This window comes from Sipha flava, unplaced genomic scaffold, assembly GCF_003268045.1.
Source record: "Sipha flava isolate LNK unplaced genomic scaffold, YSA_version1 43_pilon_pilon, whole genome shotgun sequence".
NCBI classification, from domain to species: Eukaryota; Metazoa; Arthropoda; class Insecta; order Hemiptera; family Aphididae; genus Sipha; species Sipha flava.
This window is the reverse complement of record NW_020273171.1, coordinates 2,071,557-2,099,096: the sequence shown is the minus strand read 5'-3', so window position 1 is coordinate 2,099,096 and position 27,540 is coordinate 2,071,557. Positions and strand designations below refer to the sequence as shown.

The 27,540-nt window shown below is 27.8% G+C and overlaps 1 protein-coding gene across 4 annotated transcripts in view; it reads left to right on the top strand.

Moving 5' to 3' along the window:
- LOC112689353 (5-hydroxytryptamine receptor 2C) overlaps positions 1–27,540 on the top strand; it is a 122,346-nt gene that overhangs the window by 87,517 nt on the left and 7,289 nt on the right. For 2 of the 4 annotated variants that reach the window (XM_025563024.1, XM_025563023.1), the window contains 3 exons: positions 1,638–1,777; positions 10,472–10,611; positions 26,203–26,361. In XM_025563024.1, coding sequence (XP_025418809.1) covers positions 1,638–1,777; positions 10,472–10,611; positions 26,203–26,361 — 439 coding nt within the window. The remainder of the gene's footprint in view (positions 1–1,637; positions 1,778–10,471; positions 10,612–26,202; positions 26,362–27,540) is intronic. The other 2 variants (XM_025563025.1, XM_025563026.1) reach the window with 2 other exon arrangements.

The window sequence follows — 27,540 nt, the reverse complement described above, 5'->3', positions numbered from 1 at the left end:
TAAATAACTCGTCACGCCCGTGCCTCCTGGGTTGGTATCTCGAGAAGATTTTCGTTTAATCCGAAAATATATACTATATATATAACATATATATTGACCATTTACACGTATTCTATCTAAATGTACTCCCTGTCGTTTTACGTGCTATCTCTTATATACTCGTTCCCCGAAAACACTTTCCCGTGTATTGTTTCATACCATTCTGATCAGCTTCACACTCATCTATTCCCATTCTTTGAAAGTGCGTTCGGGCATCGTTTGACGCGAATCCGGCTTGAAACGTATATCAACAGCTTCGCATGCGTATGTGTTCAGTTGCGTATTAGGTGACGGTTTTATTGAATACCACCTTACCTGTACGTACCTTACACGGTAGTTTTTGCCCTTTACAGGTGATGACTGTACTGATTAAAAAAAATTCTACCAGCTAGGAATGTATTCATATCGATATTGTTGTAACTTTAACGGTTTCAGTATGACGATACGTATGACTTCACAACAAGCAGTTGCTTCAAATTGTTTTTGGATTGTATGTTTGTATTTTAATGTTCTTTTTTCGTATTTAAAATACAACCAATTTATCAATGTTTAACAATATTCAACAAACATCGATTTTACTATAATTCTTATGTCTGAAAAATAAGGTAAAGCATTGAACGGATTTAATTATAAAAATAACAATTTTCATGTGTTACTTTGGAAAATTGATGAATTGTTCTTATAAATCGACCACTTTTCTTAAACATACTAATCGTTTTTATTTATGATATGAAAAATATATTATCCTTAAATTTTCAAACGATCACGAAGTTATATTCATTATATGTTTGATTTATTCAAGTTTTTTGTTTTAAAATGTATATTTTTTAAAATTATTATAGTTATTATTAGTTCTATATGCATTAAAGAGAAATGTACACATATAATTATTCTCGTACATTTAAATAAATTTTAAAGAAATAAAAAACTATATTTTGGTTTTGACATCGGTATTGTTTTATCTAAAGGTGGTTAGTTTGTACTTTTGTTTTTATTTTTTGTCGAAATATTACAAAAAATGTAAACCTATTGTCATTTATTATTCCTGACATAATCAGCTGCTTACTTTTATCATTTTCACGGATTATTTTAAATTTCTGCAAAAAATGGTTAAACACTCGAACATCACTTTATCTTTTTGAATAAAATGTAAATACAAATTAGGAGGTGATCCACTGAACGTAAAATACACTGATTTTCTTTAATATTTTACGAATAATTAATTTAAAAACAAGTGGTATAGCTGAAAATAATATAAAAGTAAAATAAATAAATTAAGTAGTAAACGTAAATAATTGAGTTGTAATAACGTTTCATATGGCGAATGATACTTTTATTATAAATATACTTCATAAAATATATACATTATTAGTGCCAATACCTTTTTATTACAATATTAAATAATATTGAAAGCATTGTGGTCACGAATACAGATATATTATAGTATAGTAGTAATATAGTTCATTGGTTTGAAATGTTTTATAATTACTGCATTGTAAACTTTACAGGTAATATTGTAAAATTTGTTTTCATTTGAAACTCAATTATGCAAAGAAATCTGTGATATTTTATAACTTAAGTTCCTATATATTTCACAGGTCTCTACAATCCTAAGAACATTATGCCAGATCCAGGGGTTTGCGTCATCAACAATCGAGCTTTTTTTGTCTTCGGTTCGCTGGTGGCCTTCTATATACCAATGATCATTATGGTGGTCACATATGCTCTCACTGTTCAGGTGAGTTTCATGAAGTTTTTTTATTTTTTTTTAACTGGATTTATTATAATAATATGTTATGTTTTATACACCTAAATGGTTTTTCGAAAATACGGGTTTCATTGCAAATGACCATTGTATATGCATGGAGATTACGTAAACTTTTTGAATTACATAGTCAAATATGTGCTGCTCAATGAAAAACAGTTTTGGTATTTCATTGTTATTATAATTATTTATGTTTTTGTGTGACAAATATTGGAGGAAATCGAAGATTTTTATTTTAATATATTTTATTACGTTTTCCAAATAATTATTGTTCATGGTGCCATATAAACGTATATTTATGATAATGATACATACGTTTTTGTTTTTATATTATGTTTATAAAATTAAAAAAAGTTTGTATTCATTAGAATTTTGTTTTAAATAAAATGGTTTTCAAATTTATGAAATGTATTATGGTAAAAAATAGCAATATCAATCAATCAGAATAACATTTTGTATGGATCATATAATAACTTATGAGCAATATTTGTGTTTACGGATGACATCTATGCATTGTAGTAAATAGACAGTTTTATAATTTATAGTATAATCGTAACAAGATTAAAAATTACAAATATTATTTTAATATAAGGTTGTAATTATAACGTATGCTATACGTGATGTATTAAGTATAATTATTTTATAATTGTGGTTTACATAATGTAACTTAGAAAATAAATACACTTTACCCTATACATATTATATATATTATGCACGAGAAATTTGACTAAAATTCGTTACGTTTAATAATTAAATTTATACATTCTAATATAATTGATTAAATTTGTATAGTTCTTTTCTCATAGTTAGATTTGTGACGTATTAATGGTTTTTCGATAGTAGAATATACATCAATACTCGTAAAAGTATGTTTTGTTTTGTATACAGGTAAAAAATAAGATTTAATTTTATTAAATTTGGATCTAACTATATTTAAACATTTTAAATTATGATTATACATAACCTAATCCAACAATTTAGTTGATAAAACTAAGTATAAGTAAAGAAAAACATTGATTCAATTAATATTTGTATAAATGCGGACTACAATGTAGTTACTATACATTAGTAATAAGTAAAAAAAAAAAAAATAGTAATAAAAATTAAAAAACAGAAATGTCTATAACTATGTACATACAAAAACCTGAAAAAATAATAATTTCTTGAATACACGGACAATAGTGAACATTTAAATAGTGGTGGAAGTTTGGCGGAAGTATTGAAGTTGATATTTTTCCTATCATGCTATAGCTGGTTTTCAATTGTTTCAAATTGTTACGATAACCAGTGAATACTGTGTATAGTTTAACGATTCTCTCTCTCTTTCTCTTTCTATATATATCTCGTATATATATGTTTGTGTGTGTGTGTGTGTGTGTGCGTGTTTTAAAAGTGAATACAATTTTCTCGAATCAATATTTGCTGAAAAATAAGAGATAAATTAATAAAGATTGAATTAGGGTCAATGGATACTTCGACTCACTAGTAATTTGGAAGATATTGCAACCCACATGTAAAATTTACACTATAAAAAAAAATTTAAAAATATATTAGAAAATAATATCAATATATTGAAACTATTTAATAATTATGTTTTGATCAGTTTGAAAATGTGAACAGAAATTGAGGTTTGAGAATGTTTGGTATTTGAATATAATATTAGTTTACGGCAACCACACGATTGATTTGAAAAATAATAATAACAAGGTGTTCATTATACTACAGTACAATAGGAATGAATCTTATACGTTTTTTAAAAATCTGTTTTGATTCTTTAAAATATTGATTATTTAGTATTGTGGGTAACGTCAGGCATATAAATGTACAGAGTCGGATAGTCGGTCGGGCCATTAGCACTCGAATGACATTGGGTATGAATATGAAAGTGTTTACCACTCGAAAAATGTTGCGGATTCGGAAAACGAGAACAAGTGGTATTATTCTATAATGTTTACTGAGGCGTAGTGGAAGCTGCACTTGTGAAAACGATAGTCTATTTATTAAACATTTGACTGAAAAGAAGCTTGGGATATTATTAAATATCAAAACAATTGGATGAGAAATCAAAAATTACATTTTAGAGTATAGATTTATTATTGATAAGTTCAAATTGCATTTAATTACCTATACAATTTGCGGTTAAAATTTTAAACTATATTATATTTTTATTAATTATAAGACTATTTTAGTTTTATAATGGATGCCGCATCTGTAATTTTATAGTTTTAATAAAAAATAAATTGAAATTGAAATTTTTGAATCTCGTTGTACATTGTCCATTATACACTTAACACATTGTTTTATTTTTCATTTTTTAAAGAAGATATCGGCAAGACTTACGGTTTAATCGAAGAATCGGGTTATCAGAAAGATTGCCTGCAGAAAGACAAAAAATTATAAGATTTGAGTGGGAATGGAGTTTGTGATGAAGATTTAGAATTTATTTTTTCTTATCGGCTAATAGCTTTTATATTGAGGTAATTGTGTAGAGAGTTATTTTAAACATAGGTACCAAGATGCAGAAATATTAACGAATAAAAAACTTAAATATAATGTTTTAATAGGTATGATTTTTAGATAATATATTTATTAAAGTTTTTTTTAAATGTAAATCAGATTATTACCTGTTCAGTGTTTTTGTATAGTTCATGATAGTCATTGTTTATCAATAAAATTGATTTTTGTGTTAAAGTATAACATTTTTTCTTATTTCTCGTTAAATTCTTAAAATTCATTCAATACTTTGTACTTGATTAGGACTAGTGATTGATTTGATTTTACAACTTAAGTATAACCGTTGTATTCATAATTTTATAAATAATTTTGATCTTAAGTAAAAAAAAACAAGTCACTACTTATTAATTTAATGAGCATTTAAGGTACCGTTGACGATATACGAGTATTATAATGGAAATAGTAGGTATTTATTATTGTTATTTGATCAGTTTTGACTGAGATTTATAATAAGTGGGATTTCCCTCAAAAACAGAAGAGAATATTTGATGTTTAATTTGGGGTGGAAGAAGATTTAATGGTTTGTAAAATAAGAGCCTAACAAAATATGTACTGTTGTAAATTTGTTCAGTGGAATTTATTATCATTAGATTATTGTTTTTTTAAAAAACTACGATAAAAAGCAATTCAACCGATTTTTAAAAAACTGGGACCTTGTTCGTTCAATATTAAACGATTGAACTGAACTAAAAGTTTTACGATTATTGCCAACATTACAAATCTCATAATGGCTTTATAACTGTCAAACTTATAACTGATGACTAGTTTTTATCGAAAGTACATGAAGAATTACCTTTTACTGATTTTTTTCTCTGATTTATGTTGGATACAAACATGTTTACAATTATGAAATCGTTTTTCTTATCACTACCTAATACATTCGGTGATATGTGGGCTACTAATTGAATAAACAAATTTATAATGTTATATACTTTTAACGAGTTTTAGGTTATCGGCTGAATATCTTTTTAACTAATATTTTAATGAATAAAATGTATACATTTATTTCATAATAAACATCAATATGATAATGATTTATATAAGTCATACATTATTAATAATATATGAATATCAGTAAAAAATTTTAACAATAAAATACTTGTTTATTTTCCGTAGTCTTTGTAAATTAGTATAAGCAAACTGTTTAATATTAAGGTAGTATTGAAGAACAACTATGTTTCAATTTAAATAGGCATATATTCAAATTATATATGATTAGAAATTATTTTCATTGTTGATAACATTTTTATTGATCGAAGTATAATATTTCTAACCTAATAATTAAAATATCTAAATCAGAATTTATTTTTAAAATTTAATATAACCGAAAGCTGTTAATAAATTAATGATGAATAAATCAATGTTAGAAAATGCGAAGTTTGTTAACATCGAAAGCAATTATATTTTTTTTTTAAGAAGTTAATGTATAATTATAACTCTTATTTTGGATGAAAATAACGTGTACTGATCATGAATTAAGTTAAAATATACACGCGATATCGTAACAATAAAAATGACTGTGGCAAAGTAATTTGCATATCGTATTTGGAAGGCTATTTCGTTTCCTACTACAGCATGTTCTTTGGTAACTGCAGATAAAGCTTTAATAATGCACAGTATAAACAGTGTTTAATGTACGAATTTTTAAATAACTTCAATAATAATAGATTCCGACAAAAGAATAATTGAAAAAAAATTAAAAATGATCATAAAGTAAATATAAAAAATTTTTTAAAAGTTTTCATCATTATAAATTAAGATAAAAATTTCTCAGACGATTCATTTTATGAGTTTATATGTTTTTTGTGATATAAATATTTTACTAGTTTTTTGCTATCAATAAACCTCAATTATAATTGGTAAAATACATTTTTTTAAGCTGAAAAATTTACTATAAAATTTAATAAGTATATAAATAAAAAATGCAAAGTATATTTTATACGTATGAAATGTCAACCACATTTAACATCGAACACAAGTGCATTACACGGATGAGATTAATCCTAAATTTTTAATGACAAGTAGTTTTAAGATTTATTTTGCACAATTTATTTTTTTATTGTATTTAATAAAGAATATAATTTTAAACTAATAAAAACTATTAAATTAATTGGTTTTCAAAAAAATTTAACTCACTATTTGTATAACTTAAACGTTAACTTTAATTTAATTAAAGATACTTCAATTTCATTGTATTAATTTATTAATAGTTTCTATGAGTATTAAAAATAATGGTTTCTCCCTCTCTCTATCTTCATTTTTATATACATATGAATATTAATTTAAACAATACAATAATTATTCAAAAATAAAAATGCATAAACTGTTTACTCTCAATTTTTTTGGTACTTGTTTGTTATCGCCCCGCCATCAATAAATATAAAAATATTTCAATATTAATACTATTATTATTATACTTAATATGATTATAAATAGTATAGAATTCAAATTTTAAAAATGTTATATAATTATAAATTAAAAAAAATATATGTTAAATTACAAAGGAGGCCAGAACTCTGAAATATTTTTTTAAAATAGCTTGAAATGCATCTTGTTTGCCGAGACGTGTTCTCCGCATAAATTCAGCCAAATAGGGCTCCAAAAAATTTCTATTAGTTCCACGGCTCTTTTTATTTCCTTACTTTGCAGAACCCCATAACCTCTCGATATTTTGGGTGTGTGCCCCTGTGTATGGATCAACAAAATTGTAGGTGTGGTTAACGGTATTATGTATGAATCCCGCTTGATGTAAATTATTATAGGCTTTCCAACAATCTAACATAATTATCGAACCTGGTTTTATATATTTTTGTATTATTGATAACAATGTTTTCTCCGATCAATCAGGTACACTAATTATAAAACACGCGTTGGTTTCCCGACATATTCCACCGAAAATCTATTGCTGTGGCAGAATACGTCCAGCATTATTTTTTCTACGCACAAATAATTTTTCATCCAATTTAACAATAAAACCGGGGCCATCAATTTCTTCATAATTATTTTCTAATTTCCATACACATACCTCAACGTAGATAATTGCTCTAATCAACCACAGCGTTTTGTCCCATTTTAAGTTCACGTTTACAAAATGTTACTGATGACATTTCTCGGGCCCAGTAGTATATGAAATGGACAATTGTGTGTATTGGTAGTATAGAACCAGTTAGCCAATTATTACTCTTAAACCCTTTTTCTTCCTGCCACTTATTTTCTGACACAGCCATCGCAATCCCTTAATAAACATTATATGTCCATTTTCACACATTTCACTAACTTTAATTACATTATTTTTTTGTAAAAATTCAATTCCAGTTTCGTCGTTGAAAACAAATGTAAGTAATTCACTAAAATTCATTTTATCGTTTAAAATTTAATTTTATATAAAAGTCTGAACAAAATAGGCACTATAATAACGAAACCTCGAAAGTCAGTAACGCACTTAACTGTACGTACGTATTAAACGTAGATATTTCCAAAATATTTCCTAAAATAGATCATCTATCACGAGTTAAACACGATAATCGTGGGAACAGCTTAATATATGATATATATCTATACGGCGGGGCGATAACAAACAAGAGTGGCGGGGTGATAAATTTTTCACGGAGCACTGGCGGGGCGATAACAAACAAGTACCATTTTTTTTAAAATAAAATTAGAAAATTTAGTAGGTATTTATAAAATGTATAATTATTTAACGATACCTAAATTTCAATTATTTAAATTTATATGAAATTTTAAAGCGAATACTTCAATAAAAAGTAAAAAAAAATATTTATTAAGTAATTTTACAGATTGTAAACATATTTATGTACTAATGTTTATTTAATAATATCAATTTACAATTTTAAGGGCAATATAATAAAATGTTATGCATGTTTGTAAGATTTTTGAATCTTTTACATTAAAAATAAAAGTTTAAACATTGATAAATAAATTAGTTAAATGGAAATTAAAGTAAAAAGGTAAATAAATTATATATTAAAAGCTACTTTTCTTAAACAATATTTCTTGATTAAGAAATATTTAATTGATTAAGAATTAATATTAAGAAATATTATTTTTTTAAACAATATTTCTTAATTACAAAAATAATAACTACAATCGTTTTATCAATATTAATATATAAATTAATCCATTTATTACCTACAATTTGACGAAAAGAAAATGCACTTTATATGTAAATTATAGTTTGCATTTATATTAGTATAGTTTAACATCTGAAAAATAGATTATTTTGGAATTATTGAAAAAAACCACATACGTTATTTATTACGTTATTCACATATTTTAATGTATAGAAAATTGTATTAATCCAAAAGTTTTTGAAAAAATGAATATAATTTATTTTGAATATCATTAAATATAAATTATACTCCTGCATTAAAATTCTCAAGTAATAAAAAATTTTAATTATTTAAATACTTGTAATCAAATAACCAAAGGTTATGGGTACTATTGTTATGAATCTATTGTTAAAAAATAATAAGTACAAGAACATAAATTAAAACATTATAATAAGAATTAATTTTATGATTTATAAGATCCACCAGCGAGAGTAAAATTTTTAGTTCCAAAAACGTGAACTAATAATATTTTCAAACATCGTTAAATGTTAATTGTTTTCAACACTAAAATGAACGTATGTATGATTATAAATCATTATCTATTAGTCCACCAATCTTAATTTTCGATATTATATATTTAGATTTCAATGTAGTTTTCGATAAATTTGATAATATATTAGGTGTTAATTTTAAAATCAATTTTAGAATGCACACATCTAAAATTAAAATCAGTTGAAATAATAACTGGATTCGTAATAAGTAATTAAGTGAACCTTGTCGTGTTTATATAAATACAATCAGAAGTCTTCCAATTCAGTTTCTGTTACGAAATAGAAATATAACAATTAAAATAAGCATAAATAAAATATAAAAAAAACCGTGTGTTCAATGACGGAGATAAACCGGATTATTTTGAACGGATGCTTTTGGATTTGATACGATTTTTTTTTCATTTTAAAAAGGTAATCAAAATACGTATTATAATAAAAATTTCCATTTTAAACCACTTTTCCGTGTACGCGTTGTTAAGCAAATTATTATTATTATTTTTTTTAAATAAGTTGCTTCGACCAGAATTGGACTGGACTGTTATGTTTTTCAATTAAATGTTATTAATAAAGTTTTATTTCACCATCAAACCAACTACCGTACGAAAGTTAGTCAACGTCTTTATAAATCAAATAACTTTTAACAGGTTGTTTACGATTTTGAGCATATTCGCGAATGATCACTTGAACTTTTCTTCGCACTCCTGTAAAGTGATGACTCCATATATTCATTTGCAAAGTCAATGCTAGTCCAACGGGAAAAATCCCGAATTAAACGGCAACCGTTAGAAATATTTATTGTTACCTTCATTACATGTTATCTTTAGAGTCCGCCATTAATGTGTTCCATTACTCGTAAGAGAATGTGGTACAAAAATACTCGTACATGATCCAAGGGAACACAAGTTCTAAATGATAAAAAAAATAAAAATATTATTTCACGTGCGTTCGTGTAACGCGAAACGCAGTCGAAATGACTATGCACATAATACATTATTGTTTTGAGCTGCGCAACATGTTCGGTCAGCCGAAATCCGTATTTTGTTTCGTTGTTTTTATTATTTGTCGTCGGTCTCGCGTCGGTACGAGTGTGTACAGCTATATTTGTACGAAGCGACGTCGACGAAGATACTGCATCGGTGGTGCGGACGAACCGGTGTTCCGGACGTTTACCCGCCCATCGAACACGGGTCCGTTTTGCGAAATATTTTTTTGTGGTTTTACGGCACGCGCACGATTAAGAATACACCGCGACGGTACACTGTACCGCGTATTTCGTCATCTATTCCAAAAAACGATCGATGTCGACGCGCACCGCGGGCGCGTTATTTACCTACCGCGTACCGGTGCCTTTGTGGCGCGTCCGTTCACACGATTTTGCCGTAGAGCCGTTGTTGCGACCACGTTAACGTTCAACGGTCGGATGAAATCAAACGCGTTCGGTAGCGCCCCGATTCAGCCGATCGTAGACGATTATTTCGCGCGACATGTCGCACGGCGTTACGTTGTACAAAACGGTTTTCTTCTATTTCCAGTTGTTGCGGAAGAAAGCGAGATTTCTGCTGGACGACGATTTCGTGGACGGCCGGAGGAACGGGACGAGCGCAGAACCGCACCTGTTCAGACGTCTGGGCGGCCGGTTCTCGGCCAACAAACATCAGAACAACACGACAAGGTAAGTGGGCGCGATAACGACAAAGGGGCGACGCGACGGAGCCCGGACGTGCCGAGGCTCCGACGTGGGACCAGCGGCGCCGCGCGTTTCCGTACGCGTGCGATTTGGAATTCGCGCGCGCGCGGTCGAGATTGAAATGTAGGTCGAGACCTGATCCGTGTCCGGATTGAAAGGGCCAAAGCAATTCTGATCCTCATCCCGCTTCCCGACGCCCGCACAACCGTCACCGCCACCGCCGTTTTCAATGACCTTTCGCCGTAACCACCGGTCTTGACAGCTGATTGGCGGTCGGCCGAAAGTTTTCGTCGGAATATTGTCTAGAAGATCACTAGGATTACGCACACACACACACACACAAATGGCCCACTCTAACCCACCCGTGCCGTCCACAAGCTGTTCGCTCACGTTTATATATATATATATTACTCAATACCGTGAATACCCCTCCTCCGCGTGTTTTCATCGAGGCCTTCCGGCAACTGAGGACGGGTAATGGTTTTTTTTTTTTTTTAAAGGAAAAAAATAAACGAAAGAGTTACGCACGACGATCGTAATCACGCACGTGCGTAGCGTTACGCCGTAACGCGTTTACGACGGTGGAATACGGATATGACGAGTAACTGACCGAACGTTCCCCGTAGCTGCGGGAGAAACCGTTTGCCCGGTGTACGTGCGTATCCGCATCGCTTCTTCCGTTTGTTGCGTCGATAACGATACTTGTTCGAAAAATCGTTTCCGTACGTCAACGACTGTAACAGCTATACGTCTCAAACGTTCGATAACCCATGCACGTTTATGGTGTATCCGAAAATCGGATCACTTTACTTGTGTTTCGCGAGTGACGTTGCGTGATTTATCGATAGGTGTTACGTCGGGGAAAGCGAAGCAAATCCCTCCCAAAGTTTTGAACACCGAAACGCAAGAGATAAGCAAATGAATACACGCGATTGGCAAGGTAAAATACCGATTCTGATCGATTAGGTAGTAAGGGCCATTTGTTTTCAATGATTTTGTATAATTACAGTTTTGCAACAATCCTACGGGTATCGTGGTTAATGGAATACGGGGAAAAGGTACATGTTCATCCAGAACGATTTATAGGTTAGGCTATATCATAACGATTACATGTAATTCGCAGTATATATATAAAAAAACAAAAAAAAACGAGATACACGATAAAAAATGTTTTGTTTCAGTAAAACTTGCATACTGTATGGTTGGGTTTCACGACTAGTATTTTAATACTTTCTAGAGAACTTAGCAGTTAGCGCAAATGGACGAATCTTTTTTTTATCGCTTCTTTAGCCGATTTTCCTGTCCATATTATAGTAAACCATATGTATCCTTTAACACACGCTTACAGATGCGCACACGTTTTTAGTGTTTAAATGTGTGTGCTCCGTTGTCGTGCCGATTACAACCCACTGAATAAACATCGATACAACATTATACACTTATATACACATGCAGCATACGGAATCGCAAAAGACTTCACTAAACTATATTTTTTTTATACGAAAAAAATTAATAGTTTATGCTATTTTGTTATAATATATTCACTCACATTATTGATTGGTAAATCATATTCGATGTATTACATATCGTGTTCTAAATTAAATGCTCTTTACCTTATAATTATTGAGAACATTTTCATTGATTGAAGAACTAAGAAGTGAATTAAATTAGTTAAAAACATTAAGGTTTGTGTAATGTATGTTTAGTCTGTAATAGTTGAATGCAACTAAACATGTATCACAAATTTTATGTTGCTATTATGGTAAATGGTGTAACGGACACAAGCTTATCTAACAGAAATACTAACCAAATAATTTAAACCTAACAATCATTAAAGTTGAAACAATTATGTGGAATTCGATTTTGTTTTAACGTTTCTATATTTATTTTTAGTAAAATAATGTAAGCCCGTTCAATTAAAAACCTTGTACATACAACTATTATATTGGCCGGGTCCATTTTCCACAAAAAAAAAAAAAAATAATAATAATAATAAAATCGTATGATCGTAATATAAATCTGAAACGTTAGAATTCTAAAAAATAGAATTTGATTTTTTGTGGGTTAGACCGTTATGGTTCTATGCGCCTCAAATATAGTCTTATTGATACGTGTATATCGTATATTTGTGTGTTTGTCTCACTCAATGAGTGTTATCATAATTAATAAGTGATAAATTATGATACACAATATAACAATATAAGTATATACGTATATAACCGTACATTATATGGACGAAACTTTATTAATTGTAATTAAAATTACAATATTAAGTTATCGTTAAAAAACAGAAGAAAATAACTCAGAAATTTAAAATAGGAATATGAAATTTACCAAATTCGAAACTCTTACGTAGTAAGAGAATAGAATAATAATTTATTTATTATTAATCAATATTAATTATTATTAATATTAAAAATAATAATAATTATATTTCAAGATATGCCATTAAATTTAAGTATTATATTACAGTGAAGGTTTATATATTTCATATCTAGAGGATGACCTTAATTTACTTTTACTTTTATTTATTATTTAATTCATAAATATAATCTTAATGGTTTACTAGTAGAAGTAAATTCCATCATTAAACGCGGTATATTTTTGACTAAAAAATTCGTAAAATATTATAAATTCATAGTTTATATAATCTTTAAATACATAATACACATATATGTCTTTAAAATATTCTAGATTTTAAATAATAATCCGTTTTTAACTAGAGTGAAAAAATATAAATATTGATTATGTAAACATACGTTAATTTTTTTGAAACGTAACTTCTGCGTGGTATATGCAAAAGTGTTTAGTATTATGCATATAGATACCTAAGGTTATAATTATCGTAGTGAATACGTATAATAATAAATCAGTAAATCAATCGAGTGACAATAATATTGGACATGCTGGATTTTCGTTATTATTAGTGAAAATCATAGAAAATTTAATTTATAAATTTTTAGAGTGATATTTACTAATTTAATAATCAATCGTGATTATTTTTTGACGAATAGTAGTCTGAGAACTTTAAATTAGATACCTATATATTAATTAATAATTTATTAAATGGTTATTTTGTATCAGTTAAGGAAAGGAAGTCGAAATTTGGAATGATTTCTTTCTCACGACTAGTATTCAATCAAATGGTATTGCATTTATCAAACTCCCCTAGGCCCGAAAACATTACTGCGTGAAGAAAACCATCGCAATATTCTCGATAGAACTACTATGAGGAGTTATTTATCAATACCCTTTGATGATTTCTCACTCGTTTTCGGATTAATGTTGATGCCATAATATAAGGAGTTTACTCGTCCACGTTTCGATAAGAAATACGTTTTACTACGTTTCGGTGTACATAATTTTAAACAGAGGCTCTGAGGAAAATTGTTTTTACAAAAATTATAGGAAACTTGGAATATTGTAATTTGAGATTATATGAAAAAGTGTACGATGAAAAATACAAAATATATACAATGGTATATCAATGTTCGCGTTCTTGACTTTTCCGTTAAATTAATGTAAGTGAATTATATAAGATAGATCATCATACACTGAACTACATTTATTTTGTATTTTTTTTTTAACAATTTCATCAATTTTAAGTAACTTGGAATATTTATTCATTCAACAGACGAAATTAACTGTCAAATTAAACACATTGATTACCAGATATCCCGGTAATAAAATGTTAGTGTTAAACTATATTAATAATGACGATGATGAGGATAATGATAATAACAGTGGTAACAATAATAATTATAACTAAATAAATATACACATGTTTAACACTTTTTTTTAATGTTATTCTAACGTTTCATTGAATATGTGCTTTACGGACTACAGCAGTCAGTCGTAATATGATTTGAAGGCCAATGCGAAGTGGTGCGCTGGTGTCCGGTGACCTGCCTCAGTAAATAATTAAAAATAGGATATCGTTATCATCTGATATTTGTTTTATAACACGTGAAAGAATTATTGAAAACGTTGAAATCCGGACAGAGCTGTTTTGGGCAAACACAGTACCAGGCTTGAAGAAGATGCATTACCATAGATGAACATTTTGAATCTTTCGGTGTTTTATGATAATGTACAATAATGGGGGGTGTGAGCCGATTTCACGGGCTCGAAGAAGTCGTGGACCGTTCAGACGACCAGGTGAACGCTTGTGCTGGCTTACCTGAGGGGGGGGAATTTGAGGGATCAGTAAGGTGGAGGCCCTAACAAGGGCCTTTTTAGTCGTAACACTGGATCGAACGTGCCCCGTCGACAGTCACGGGAGATTACCGGTGACTTCCCCGTTCACTGCCAACGGGGCACGTAACCGTCTCGTATACGTGTCTTGCCGTCCGAGGCGTTGATGTCGCGATGTCGTCTCGTCACGCGTAGCTTTCTGCGTATTGTTGGTCGCCGTCGTCGTTCTCGTCCGTCCGTCGATGTACCGCGGTTCGTCTTCTGGTCACCGATGTCCAAACGCTGGATGGTCTTATCACGTTTTATTTTTTTAAGAATCGCCTACAAAGACCCTATTATATATATCGACTGTTTAGTCATGCAATTCATTTTTACATCTCGTACCAAACTCGGAATGATTGCGATTCTAATTAATTAAGTATATTTTACTTGATCTACGTGTTGATTTATTATTGTTATTATTATTATTATTATTATTTTTTATGTTTTTATTATTATATAAATATTACGTGTTGCTATATTATTTATACAGCTCTGCGTGTATCGTATCATTCTATGATAAGTTGTACACTGCTTTTAAAAAGTAGGTATAATGTGTAAAATCCACTACCCAAATTTTATATTAGTGAAATCTCGTGGGATACCCTGTGTATATTAATTTATTGAAGTGTAGTACCAACAAAACAGTAGTTACATTTTATGACACTCCCAGTGGAGAGAATTAATTTATCATGACGTAAAATAACTTAGAAACAGTTTTTTTTATTAAATATTAAATTATTTATGATTAACTTTTAAACTATTTTCAAACTATTTTCAACCATTATAAATAAATTATGGTGTTGTATAGTAATAATTATATTATTATAAAAATTAATAGGGGTATAATGAAAGCATACTGATGAAAAATACATATCGTACGTTACGAGTCAAAACTTATTTGAAAGTTATTTTAAGTTAAAAAGTGTTATATTACCAACATTTTTACTCAAGTCATATTATATTACTTCAAAATTGGAATATAATTATTTTTGTTTGAAATGATACTGATGCAATGTAATATCATTTTTATCCAGTGCCACAACCAGAGGTTGGCGAAATTACCAACGGCAAAGCAAAGTAATGGGGTGCATTTTAGTTAAAATTAAACTGGTATTTTTCTATAAAATACGCGCGAAAATAAAATTCGACAAGGGTACCACATATGGTATAACTATTATGGTATATGGCACTTTCTTTATCTTTGATTTACACGCCGTTAGATAAAAATGTTCAAACAAATACGTTAATTAAATTTCAAATTATTGTAAATAACTAATTAATTAATGAATCCGCATGGTCCAGCTACTGATGTAGTATTAAAAATAAAAAAATAAAATTATGTTCGACAAAAATGTTGCCCTTGCTCAATACTTAAATTTGATATTATATTTCGTGAGAGATAATTGCGTACATAATCTATTTTTATATCGTTTGTGATTAATTTTATAATAATATAATACACAAAATAAAAAGTTAATACAGTGAATAAATATTCTGCTCTCTAAATTCTAACTAAGAAAAAATTTAAAAATAAATTAAAAATTGTGAAATTTATTAAATTACTAACAACAAAATTAATTTATAATGTTGTAGTATAGTAGAAAATTATGAAGAACATTTTTTATTCATAAATGAATAACTTCTTATTTACTGCCACTTTATTAAACTTGATAATTTAGCAGTAGTAATTTTCAGTAGTTAGTAACACTGTACATTTATGTGCGTTTTCCCTCAAGTTTCGATTTTGTTAAAATTACAACTGCGCCATTTTTAATTTTCTAAGTGATATCATGCTTTATTTTTTTTATTTTTTTTTATTTTTTTTGATCTGTTAATAGTGTTACGTGTAGAACTACATAGCGAAAGTATATCATACCATAAATAATCATTTTTTGTCTTGGGGAGAAAATAATAATAAACAAATATATTTTAATATTCATTATAGTTTTTTGTAGTCGTATTTGTACAGAAATTCTCTCCCGCAGAGTAAAAATTGCATTAGAGTAATATCTTGGAATCCAAATATTTGAATTAAGTACATAATAACAATATTATACAAGTTGGATTTATTGTAACCACATTGTACAATACTGTGTAACATTACCAATATACTTTTGTTGTGGTGGCATCAAAAATTCGAGAGAAATCTTTTATTGCAAACCTATCACCGAGAGGAGAATATTATAACAAAATGGGTTTTTTTTGTAACATATAAACAATGACTATAGCGCGTACGAAGCGAAAATAGTAAATCAATACACCAACACAGTTCACTAATATGTGCATTTTCCTGAAATCTGTTGTCAATAAATTCTCTAAAGGATCATTTAGAAATGGCAGAAATATTACTTATTTGAGTTAAAAGTACAGTATTTTAAGGACGATGTAGAACGCAAGATCAATTACTCCATTCATCATTGAGTAAGATAAGTATGAGTTTGCTAGATTAACGTTTAATATAAAACTATTAAAATAATAACTATAATAATAATAACTAATAATGATTATATTATGTATATATGTATTAAATGATTAATATGAAACATGATTTTCGTACAGTTTGAAAAATTCTTCAGTTTTTATTGTCATTTTAAACACGATGTATGCAAAATCGAATTTATTAACATACTTAAATACACACACACACACACACACACACACACACACACACACACACACACACACACACACACACACACACACACACACACACACACACATACACATATATATATATATATATATATATATTCGAATTCATGGAACTAAATAAAGGTTAGAGTATATATTGACGATAATTCAGGATGAAATAAATTATTATTATTTTGATTAAGACAATTAATTTTATTTATATTTTACTTGATTCATAATATGAATTAACATATTATGTGTTAAATTTATTCATTGTTTGTTTTTAAATTTTACATTAGTTCGTATTCTTATTATTATCTTTTAAAATATCCATATTTGAAACTTTGTTATATTTAAATAAATGACTAATAACATTTTATATTTTTCTAAAAGGGTTAGGACAATTTATTTTTATTAGATATTTTAAATTTAAAAACCATGTGAGTTATGCACTTACTGTATGTGCATGTATACAATTTATCTCTAGAGTGATTTAAATGTGTTCAGTACCAACTACGATAATATTCTTTAAAATTATTTTTGTTGAAATATGCATGTAACTTATTTGACATAACAGCATTTCGTATATTTTTGTTTTAATTTTCTTATTATATTTGATTAAAGTTATTTTTAAAATATTTAATGATATGAGATGGTTGTATTTAATAAATTTTAACATGTACTCTAAAGTACTCTTGTTTTTCCATCCCTGATTCCTAGGTGTTTCAGATCTTCTTTGACACGGTCACTCTATCGCTATCTTGGTCGTCCTATTAGTGTTTTTCGAACCGGCTTCCACATTGTGACCTCATTTATTAATATATCCTTTGCTCTCCATACATGCCCTGTCTAGCTAAGTCCTCAGCTTTTTAGAACTCCTACTATGCCGGTTTCTTCAAAAAATTCTTTTAATTCTGCGTTCGTTCTTCTTTCATATTCATTGTTTTCCGTAAAAAATGTTATGACCAAAGATTCAATATTAAGGAGACTTAATATTTTCCTCTCAAAAATCATTAGCTTCTTTTCGGTTGTCTTTGTTGACGCCTATGAAATCCTCATGCATATAATACAATAGGTCTAACTAGAGTTTTGTAAAGCCTAATTTTTCTTTTTTTTGATAATTACTTAGGTTTAATACATAGTATCAACTATACATACATACACCATGTAACAATCGTTACAAGTTCAAAGTTTTTTATATGTTTTATATGTACTCGTATACTCGTATTTATATTTACCAAATATCTATATTATTAAAAAAAATTAATATATTTCACATTGTGTACAGTCTTTAATTTTTATCCTCATCGTTTTGAATATTAATTTTAATGATTGGATTTTAAATATTTTTTATAACAATGGAAAAATGTTTTTTAATATATTTGTATAATAATAGGTGTCGAATATTCTTACTGACAAGGAACAGAAGCTAAATATAAAATATTCGTCTTGCTTTACTAAAAATTTTAAATTTTTAGTATAATTTTTTCGGGGAAAAATAGTTTAGGAATATACATAGAGATTTTTAATATATTTTCACCCTTTTTTTGTGCTTAAATTATTAACTTTTTCAAATTATGAATTTCGGATATTGAAATTTATTCTATTCTAAATGTAATTTATTCTTTATTTAATTATAGTTCTCAATACATATATTTTGATTATTCTGTAGCTTAATAACTTTTTTTTTTCCAAATGGAACAATAATTTTTTTACTTAATTCATTATTCTTTCTTGTTTTTACGGAAGTGTGTAACATAGTCAATTTTAACCAGAATTTTTGAAGTTTTTAAAATTTAATTTTAAGAATTATAGGCACAACTTATAATAGGGTATGAAATTATTAATAGCTTATTAAATTCTATATTAGACAAATTAATACAATTTTTAAAACATACTTTTTAATACTAAACATACTCATTAGAAACCATTAATTAGACATAATAGTTTTTATGAGATTTAATGGTTTTTCTGATATTGTCACTCAAAAGTGTTAAATGTTTTCTGTATGATTTTGTTAGCATTTTCAGGCATTATATCACAAAAAGTACGGTTCTGATTAGTGGATGTCCTTAATATATGGTTCACCTACAAAATGTTCAAGCTTTATTACCGACACTTCAAAAATGTATAGTGGATATTACTGATGACTTACATTTTAGCCTTGTTTATGTCGTAAAATAAATACTATTGAAAGCATGATTCAATTATACTAAGGAAATAATTTGTTTTCGTTCTGTGAATCTTCTACAGTTTTATGGTAGAATATTTTTGTTATTTTTGATTAATGTTCTATAAATAGTGGTTAGCATTGTAATTATTGTTTACATTTAAAGTAAGTATATAGTAACTATAACTATAACTATAAATGTTTCGTATTATGTTCATCAACTCTAAGGATTCAAATTTTTCTCTAGAGTTCAGAACACTTCAACTGTAAGGTTTCTTTTTCAAAAATGTACTAGACATCCACAAACATATTTCTAACTGCCCGTTCTTCGGAGAAATTGTAATAGATGGTTAGATATGCGAAACTTATACTTGTCATTTAAATAAAAATTTCAATTCTGTATTTTATTTTTTTTTGAAAATCTACGATTTGATATTTGATCGGTACAAATAATGGTCCCTTGATAATATATTGCAGCATTCATTCAACATCACGTAAATATATGGATAAGTGTATCTGTGAAACATTCAAGCATACTGGTTTGATTTTAAATAATGAATGTGATTTTTTTTTGTTTACGAACAATAATTTGTGTTTAGGAAATGAAATATATTTAAAAAATTATTAAGTCGAATAAAAGTGTGAAATTACTAATAGTAATAATCATTACTAATATATAACTACGAGTTTTAGACATAATATTAGAATGCGTGCTTTCACGCTATATGTTATATATTTATATGTTTGAATATTCTTTTGGAACATTAAAAATCGATAAGTATTATTAATATTTTAGTATAGTTTAATTGCCACGGATAGTATAATAAATTATAGTTTCATTTACTCAGTCATAATACTTGTATATACCTATTTCGAAATATCAAAAAAAAAAAAATTAAAATATAATTTATTGATCTTCAATACTGATGAAGATAATAATATTTTAAACTTTAAAATAAGTTCTTGAAATAGAATAGGATTTATCTCCAATCATATTAAAATATAAATATATTTATTGAATGAGTAAATTGCAATTTGATTTTGTTCCATGTAAATGTATGAGTTAAAAAAAAAAAAATATGGATATTATTTGATATAATTTTCGAATTTTGAACAATTTTATAACAATTAATTAGAAATTATGATTTAAGTCTTATAATATATTAAATTAATTTTATTTTTATTCATGATACAAATACCAGAAGATTCTTTAATTTAATATTTTGTAAAGTTGAATAGTTTTTTTAAAAAAAAGAATAAAAACATTATTGAAAAACGAAAAAGGTATTATTTTTCCCTTGCCTTGGAATCTAAAGTATATTTATTGAAAAATTTACGAAAATGTATCTTAAGTCTATAATACAAGTACAAAACTAAACAAATAGCTTCTTTTAAATATAAATATAATAAAGCTAGTAAGATTTTATTTAGGTTATTTATATATCTTATCCCTACAACGCTACGAGTAAGTACTATAAAAAAGTTGTAAATGGTAGTTTCTTACACGATTTTAAAACATGTAAAGAGAAACACTTAACCATATCTATCCATTTATTTTATAATTTTTGTGTACTTAAGCGATATTTTTTTCGACTGCTCTGGTTAGGTTATTTGGTACATCTTGGAATATTGCTTAAAGTGGCGTTCAATACCATGCGATGTATGAATAGATTTTCGTACGAGTTTATTTTAGTCCGAAATCGTCTTTAACAATATCAAGTGGTATGTTAATTTATTTCTAGATAGTAAGTATAAATTCTTTGTGCAGTGATTGATTATTAATGTAACACTAATGTAACACTAGGTTGTATTGGTTATTTTTCATATTATATTTTGACACATCAATTAGAACCCTTATTGGCTATTTATAAGAAGGTTTGAATCTTCTCATATTCAACATAGGTGTAACATGGATCCTACACATGAGAAAATTATTATCTTAAAGGTATGAATTTGTGTTATAAAATATTTTATATGATCTACAAAAATATCATTGTATACAGCTATTGAAATCAATAACAATATACATTGCATTTTGTATTTTTCAAGTATTATATTTTTGAACACTGTAGAGCTTTGTTAATATTTGAATTGGAACAAGAAGTATATTATGATAATAGATCAAATAAGGAGATTTTTTTTATATTTCTGTCTGAAAGTGTATAACAGTAATGTTTGTGCAAGTTATTTAAGTTATAAAGTACATATAAGTAAATGTTCTAGATATGAAGAGTTGTTATTATTGCTCTAAAGAATTTGATTAATAAATAATTATAATATTAAAAGAACAAATTAAATTATTTAATTTACTAATTAGTAATAATATTTCCGCTATTGTCTGATTAAATAATTTTGAGTATTATAATTAGACTTGATGGTTGATAATATTTCGTCAACCGTTTTAGTTTGTTTTTTTATTAGAAATCAATAATTAAGTAAGTAATTTTCATTCTTAACCGTAGTATAAGAATCTGATAAATATTATTTTTTCAGAACTGGAAAAATTATTACTTAAATAATTGTATTATCATTTTGTTAACTCTTAGGATTGGTTTTTGTGTAATTTTTCTGGAAATATATGAAGAAGGGACATTCTAAAAATATTTGAGTTTTATCAATTTTTCATAATGTTTAGATTTATATTTAATTAAAAATGGAAGTGCTACTGATAAAACATAAAACATAATTTCTTACCCGTCAGTAATGGCTAAAGGATTGTTAAATATAATAATAGGAACGATGTTTAATTTGTTACTAATGAACTGTACTGTATTCTACAAAGACCTGCTATTCAATTTTAACGTGATATACCTACTACTTTTAAATTATCCGATTTATTTGTTATTTACGTAGTTTTGGGGAAATTCTAAGATATGAAGTTTTCGTCAAAAATAACCATATATATAGGTATTCATTTTAAATCAGTTACACAATTTTATTTCAGAGTATTTTACAACAGGATTTTTATTTCCAATTTTAAGTTTCAGTTTTGAAATTATTATTATTAAGATAAACGAAAAAAAAATATGTTATGATATTCGTTTAATTTTTCTTAAAGGGTGTAATATTTTTTTATTTACTGGATCTTGGGAAAGTGTGAAGTTTATTGTAGACAATTGATGTACCATTTACGTAATTTAACTTTCAAGCAGGGCTGTGAATTATTTGAGTTTTAACTAACTCTTTAAGTATCTAGTTTAGTTTTACAGTTTGGAATTCAAGGGCTGAAGATATCTATAATGGTTGGACATCTGCCTCTATAAAATTGTGAGTATGTCAGGTCATTTGGCGTGACAAAGAAATGGTGATAGTGGTGATATCTAAAAGTGTATTTAATAGTTATTTGCGAAAAATGCTGGACATTTTTTATTTGAATCATTTGAATCATCTGTTTAAATAGATTTTTTTTAACATTAAAATAAATGTATATGTTTTCTATTTTTGAATTATGGTTCACTGACAATATTTTTAATGATTCAGCATCATAATTTATTTCAATATAGGTTATTATCCAAGTAATCTAATAGTAATTACAGTTACTAAGATCGTTTAACATATTTTTACCGTAGAATATAATTATTTTTTTTATTAAAATGGATTCATGCAATGAATTATTCAATGTTTAATTTTTTACATCACAGATTTTGTTCACGGCGGAAAGTTTGTCTGTTATACTGGAATATACAGAAAGAATATACATTACATAACAAAAATAATGGGCGGAATATTGTTATTGTCAATGTATTTTTTTTATATTGCCTTATTATTGTTAGCAATGGAGAAAGAAATAATAACAAGTTAAGGATATATTATTTAAATTCCTTAAAATTAGGCATACTGCTATACATTTTTAAAAAGTGAATCTAAATGTAAGTAAGTATTGTTTCCATAGATTCGTTTTGTTTTCGGATCAAGATTGTTCAATGATGCGTTGGATTATTATTTTAGTTTAAATTTGTTAGAGTTTTTATTAAACATAATACTTACGTTACTTTAGTGTTTCTTTTCTTTTTTTTAGTTTTCTTTTCATTTATATGTCTTTGTAGGTAGATAGTTAATTATATTTTTGTACGTTTTTGAAAACAAATATTAAATTTGTTTTATATTAGGTAATATACACCGCGTAATATACATTTAGCAAATTTAGCAAGGAGGTTTTGGATTTTTTTTTAGTGATATCTGAATTATTTTTTCCGTATATCAAGCATATTTCAATTGAATTTTATTATATAATCTCTTACAGAATCAGAATCTTGACTTTATAAACATTGAGATTTATTTATTTTATCTGGAACCTACTAATTTGATAATTATACTATTCATAGATTTTTGATTCTATTATTCAAGTAAAATACAAATGATTAATCACACGTGTGGGTGCATACATTACATTAATTTATTTTAAGTTGAGTGTATTGTGAACTACTTTATAAATTATTATTACTATTTTGAAGAAAATAATTATATTTTTTAAAGATATAAAACATTTAAGAAAATTGAAACATTTACTCACATACAATTTAATAATTATTGATCCGAAAAATTAAAATGATTTCTTGGTATTTCAGTAACTGAAGCAACTGTTGTAAGTGTATGAGTTATATAAATATATATTTGCTTATGGATGTTTGAATCAAATATAGTAATTACTTGTATAATGGATTTTAATCGAAATATTATTTTTTATTAATGTTATTATTGACACATCTCAACATTAAATTAATGAATATATGTAGTTAGGTCAGTGTACATACGTAAAATTATTATTATTGTTATTGTTTATACACACAAAGTACAGTGTACTATTTATTTAATCAAACCATTTTATTTGTTATGTTAATATTTTGTAGAATAATATATTGATGAGCTGTATGATTACAATATCTGTTGAAATTACAATAAAAACAATCCGGAGTCTATAGAAATACTCATCTTGAAAATATCGCGTTGTCATTTAATTTTAAGAAGTGATTATTATACAAACTGTACTACACTAATTATTATTAAAAAAAAAAAAAAAAAAATCCGAATTCAATGTTTAAAGTAAATGTCACACTTAATGCATTTTCCCTATCTATAGTGTATTGTATTTATACTTATTTTTAATATGTAAATATAGATTTAACTATACTATCAGAACGATAACAATAATAATAAAACGAACCTCGATCCTTATTTATAACAAGTTTAAAATAAGTACTAAACAATTTTAAACCAACGGTGTTCGGGATGTGGTTTAAACAAAGATGGAACAATCGAAGTATCGATAATAACCGCTACGGGGCTCCGATGCGATTAATACGCACCATAGTTGTTTCACACAAATGTAAAACTAGAACCATAATGTATTACGCTGGAAAGCATACCAATATATACGTTTTACCCTTTTGATTTTCATGATTTACATACCAGTGCATTTTTGATAAATGTGCAAATGTGTCCTAAACGTTAGTATCCTGGTACCGTTTATATACTTACGAATATCGATGTTACTCGAAAACCACAGTCGAGTTTACAACACTTTTGAAAATGTTTTATCACTTTAAATATTTCGCTAAATTAACTCGAACCTAACAATATTTATTGGCAGTATTCATAACAAGTGTAGTGCATCGGAGAGTTGGATAATAATTCGAAACTGCTTATTTTACTGTTTACGTATCAATCCCACACGTTATTGGTTTGATATTCACCATTCTACTAGTGTGTTTGATTGAAATTAGAGAATTATTGGTTTTACAATGATGTTTTTTTTTTCTACGATAAAACTTGCCGGTAGTTAATTTACTCCAAAAGTTTTTTTTTTTTTTTTATAGTATTTTATTAAGTCAGGCATTAGTACTGATAGGTAATGGGTAGTATGTACATTTAACGTTTTGAAAACGTTATAACTTTTTGATTTTTCCAGTAGTTTTTTTTTTTTTTTTTTTTTTTTTGGTATGAAAAAAAAAACTTTGAAATAATATAAATTTGTGTGCAACAAGCGTTTATATTTCTTTTGATAAAACAAGCAGGTCTTATGATTTGCGGCTTGTATAGAATCGTCTAAGCTAAATTTACCAAATGCGAAAAATTGGAAGATTTGTTCAGTTCCAGACAATTTTATTTTATTTTTTTTAATAAAACTTTTAGTAGTTTGAAACATCGGGAAACGTTATTCTCGAGTGCGTTTAGGATCAATTGTAAATTTAAACACCCGGGACCTTCAGCGATAGCGTTTCACAACATTTGAATTGTGTACATCGCACTCGCAGATGCTGACGATATCACACCAGGGACGAGTGATATTTTTATTTTTCTACTTAAGACTGGTCTTCACGTACTTGATATTGCATTTCTATGTTTTTACATGTGGAAGGTTTGCAAATGTATATACTGCGCTCTAAAAACCGACATGTAATGACAACCAGAACGTGTAGATATCGCGAAAACGTCCGTGTAGTTGCACTACTGAAGCCGGCGGACGCGCATAACCGAATAAAAATACCTGTAAACCGAGAAACGTGTACCGAACCAACTGCGATTGTATATTGTTTTAGGCGGGTACAGCCGGGCAACAAGAACAAACAGTGCGATCAACACACGCAGATACCGGACGCGGTATCCGCCTCCAACAGCGACTCGAGGAACTTCCGGCTAAAGACGCTTAGGCTTCAGCTGAACATGAACCCATCGACTCTGAATCTGAGGTACATCAGGTAGTTAAATAATTATGTAACGACTACTGACTGTGTGCGTTGCTAGCGTATGAACCACCAACCGATGACTCGGTGTTACCCGCGTTCTTGTATATATTGTAATACAGTACAATACACACTGTATACTAAATGTTGATGACAATAGTATGCAAACTAGATTTCCAGGTAACCGAACACACCATTTTTCGTAAACACTCTGTACATACGTCATTTTTTGTCGGGTTTTATACGTCCTCCCACCCCTATCCCGCTCCATACCATCTGTTCTACAGATGAGTATAAAAGACGCGCTCGTTCTATATGTTTTATGGATTTCCGTGCACTTTTTGCCCGCGGACGGAGAAAACTGATTTTTGTCCTATTGTGAACACAGCTCGTACACACCGGATCAATCAACCGAAGGAAACGGGGCCCCGACTACGGATGAAAAACATTCAAACTTGAGATTTTTGATATCTATTGAATATATTGACGGACTGCATCACGGTTTTTCATTCTATTGCCTTTTATTATTAGGCTTGAATAAAACGGATTATTTTCTACGCACGCGTTGTATGGGTTAATGGGGAAAATATTACCTCGTCAGATACGTATGAAAACCAACATTTTGATAAAATAAAACGTCGAGGTCGGAATAAACGTGTTAATAACATCGTTATTGATTGACTTAACAATATTGTGTCAAATATGAGAATGAAATTAGAATTTATTATAATAAACCATTCTATTAACAAGTAAGAGGCTCGAAATACAGCATTTTAATAACAAGCTTCTTCGATTTCGTAAGTTGATTGTTGTGTTACTTTATTAAAGGTCTTCATTATTTTTGAGAAATTAATGAACAACAATTTAATTAATTGTTAAAACGGTTTTAATTATTCTTTTGGTGGACAAATATATATCTATAGCCTGTATTTATAAGAGATGTATGTTTAAGGTAATAACATAATAAAATACAGTGTTTTTATCCCATAGAATAAATTTAACGTTAACTTATTTTGTTGAAATTATTATTACGGATAATATTTTATAACCTTTTATTATGAATATTCTAAGAAATTTCATTATCCATATAATATATAAAACCCCTTCTGGAGGTAAAACTGTAAAAACCATTTTATGAGGCACATATTTATTAAATCAATGTAAAATTAGCATTAGTCATATATTACCTTGAAA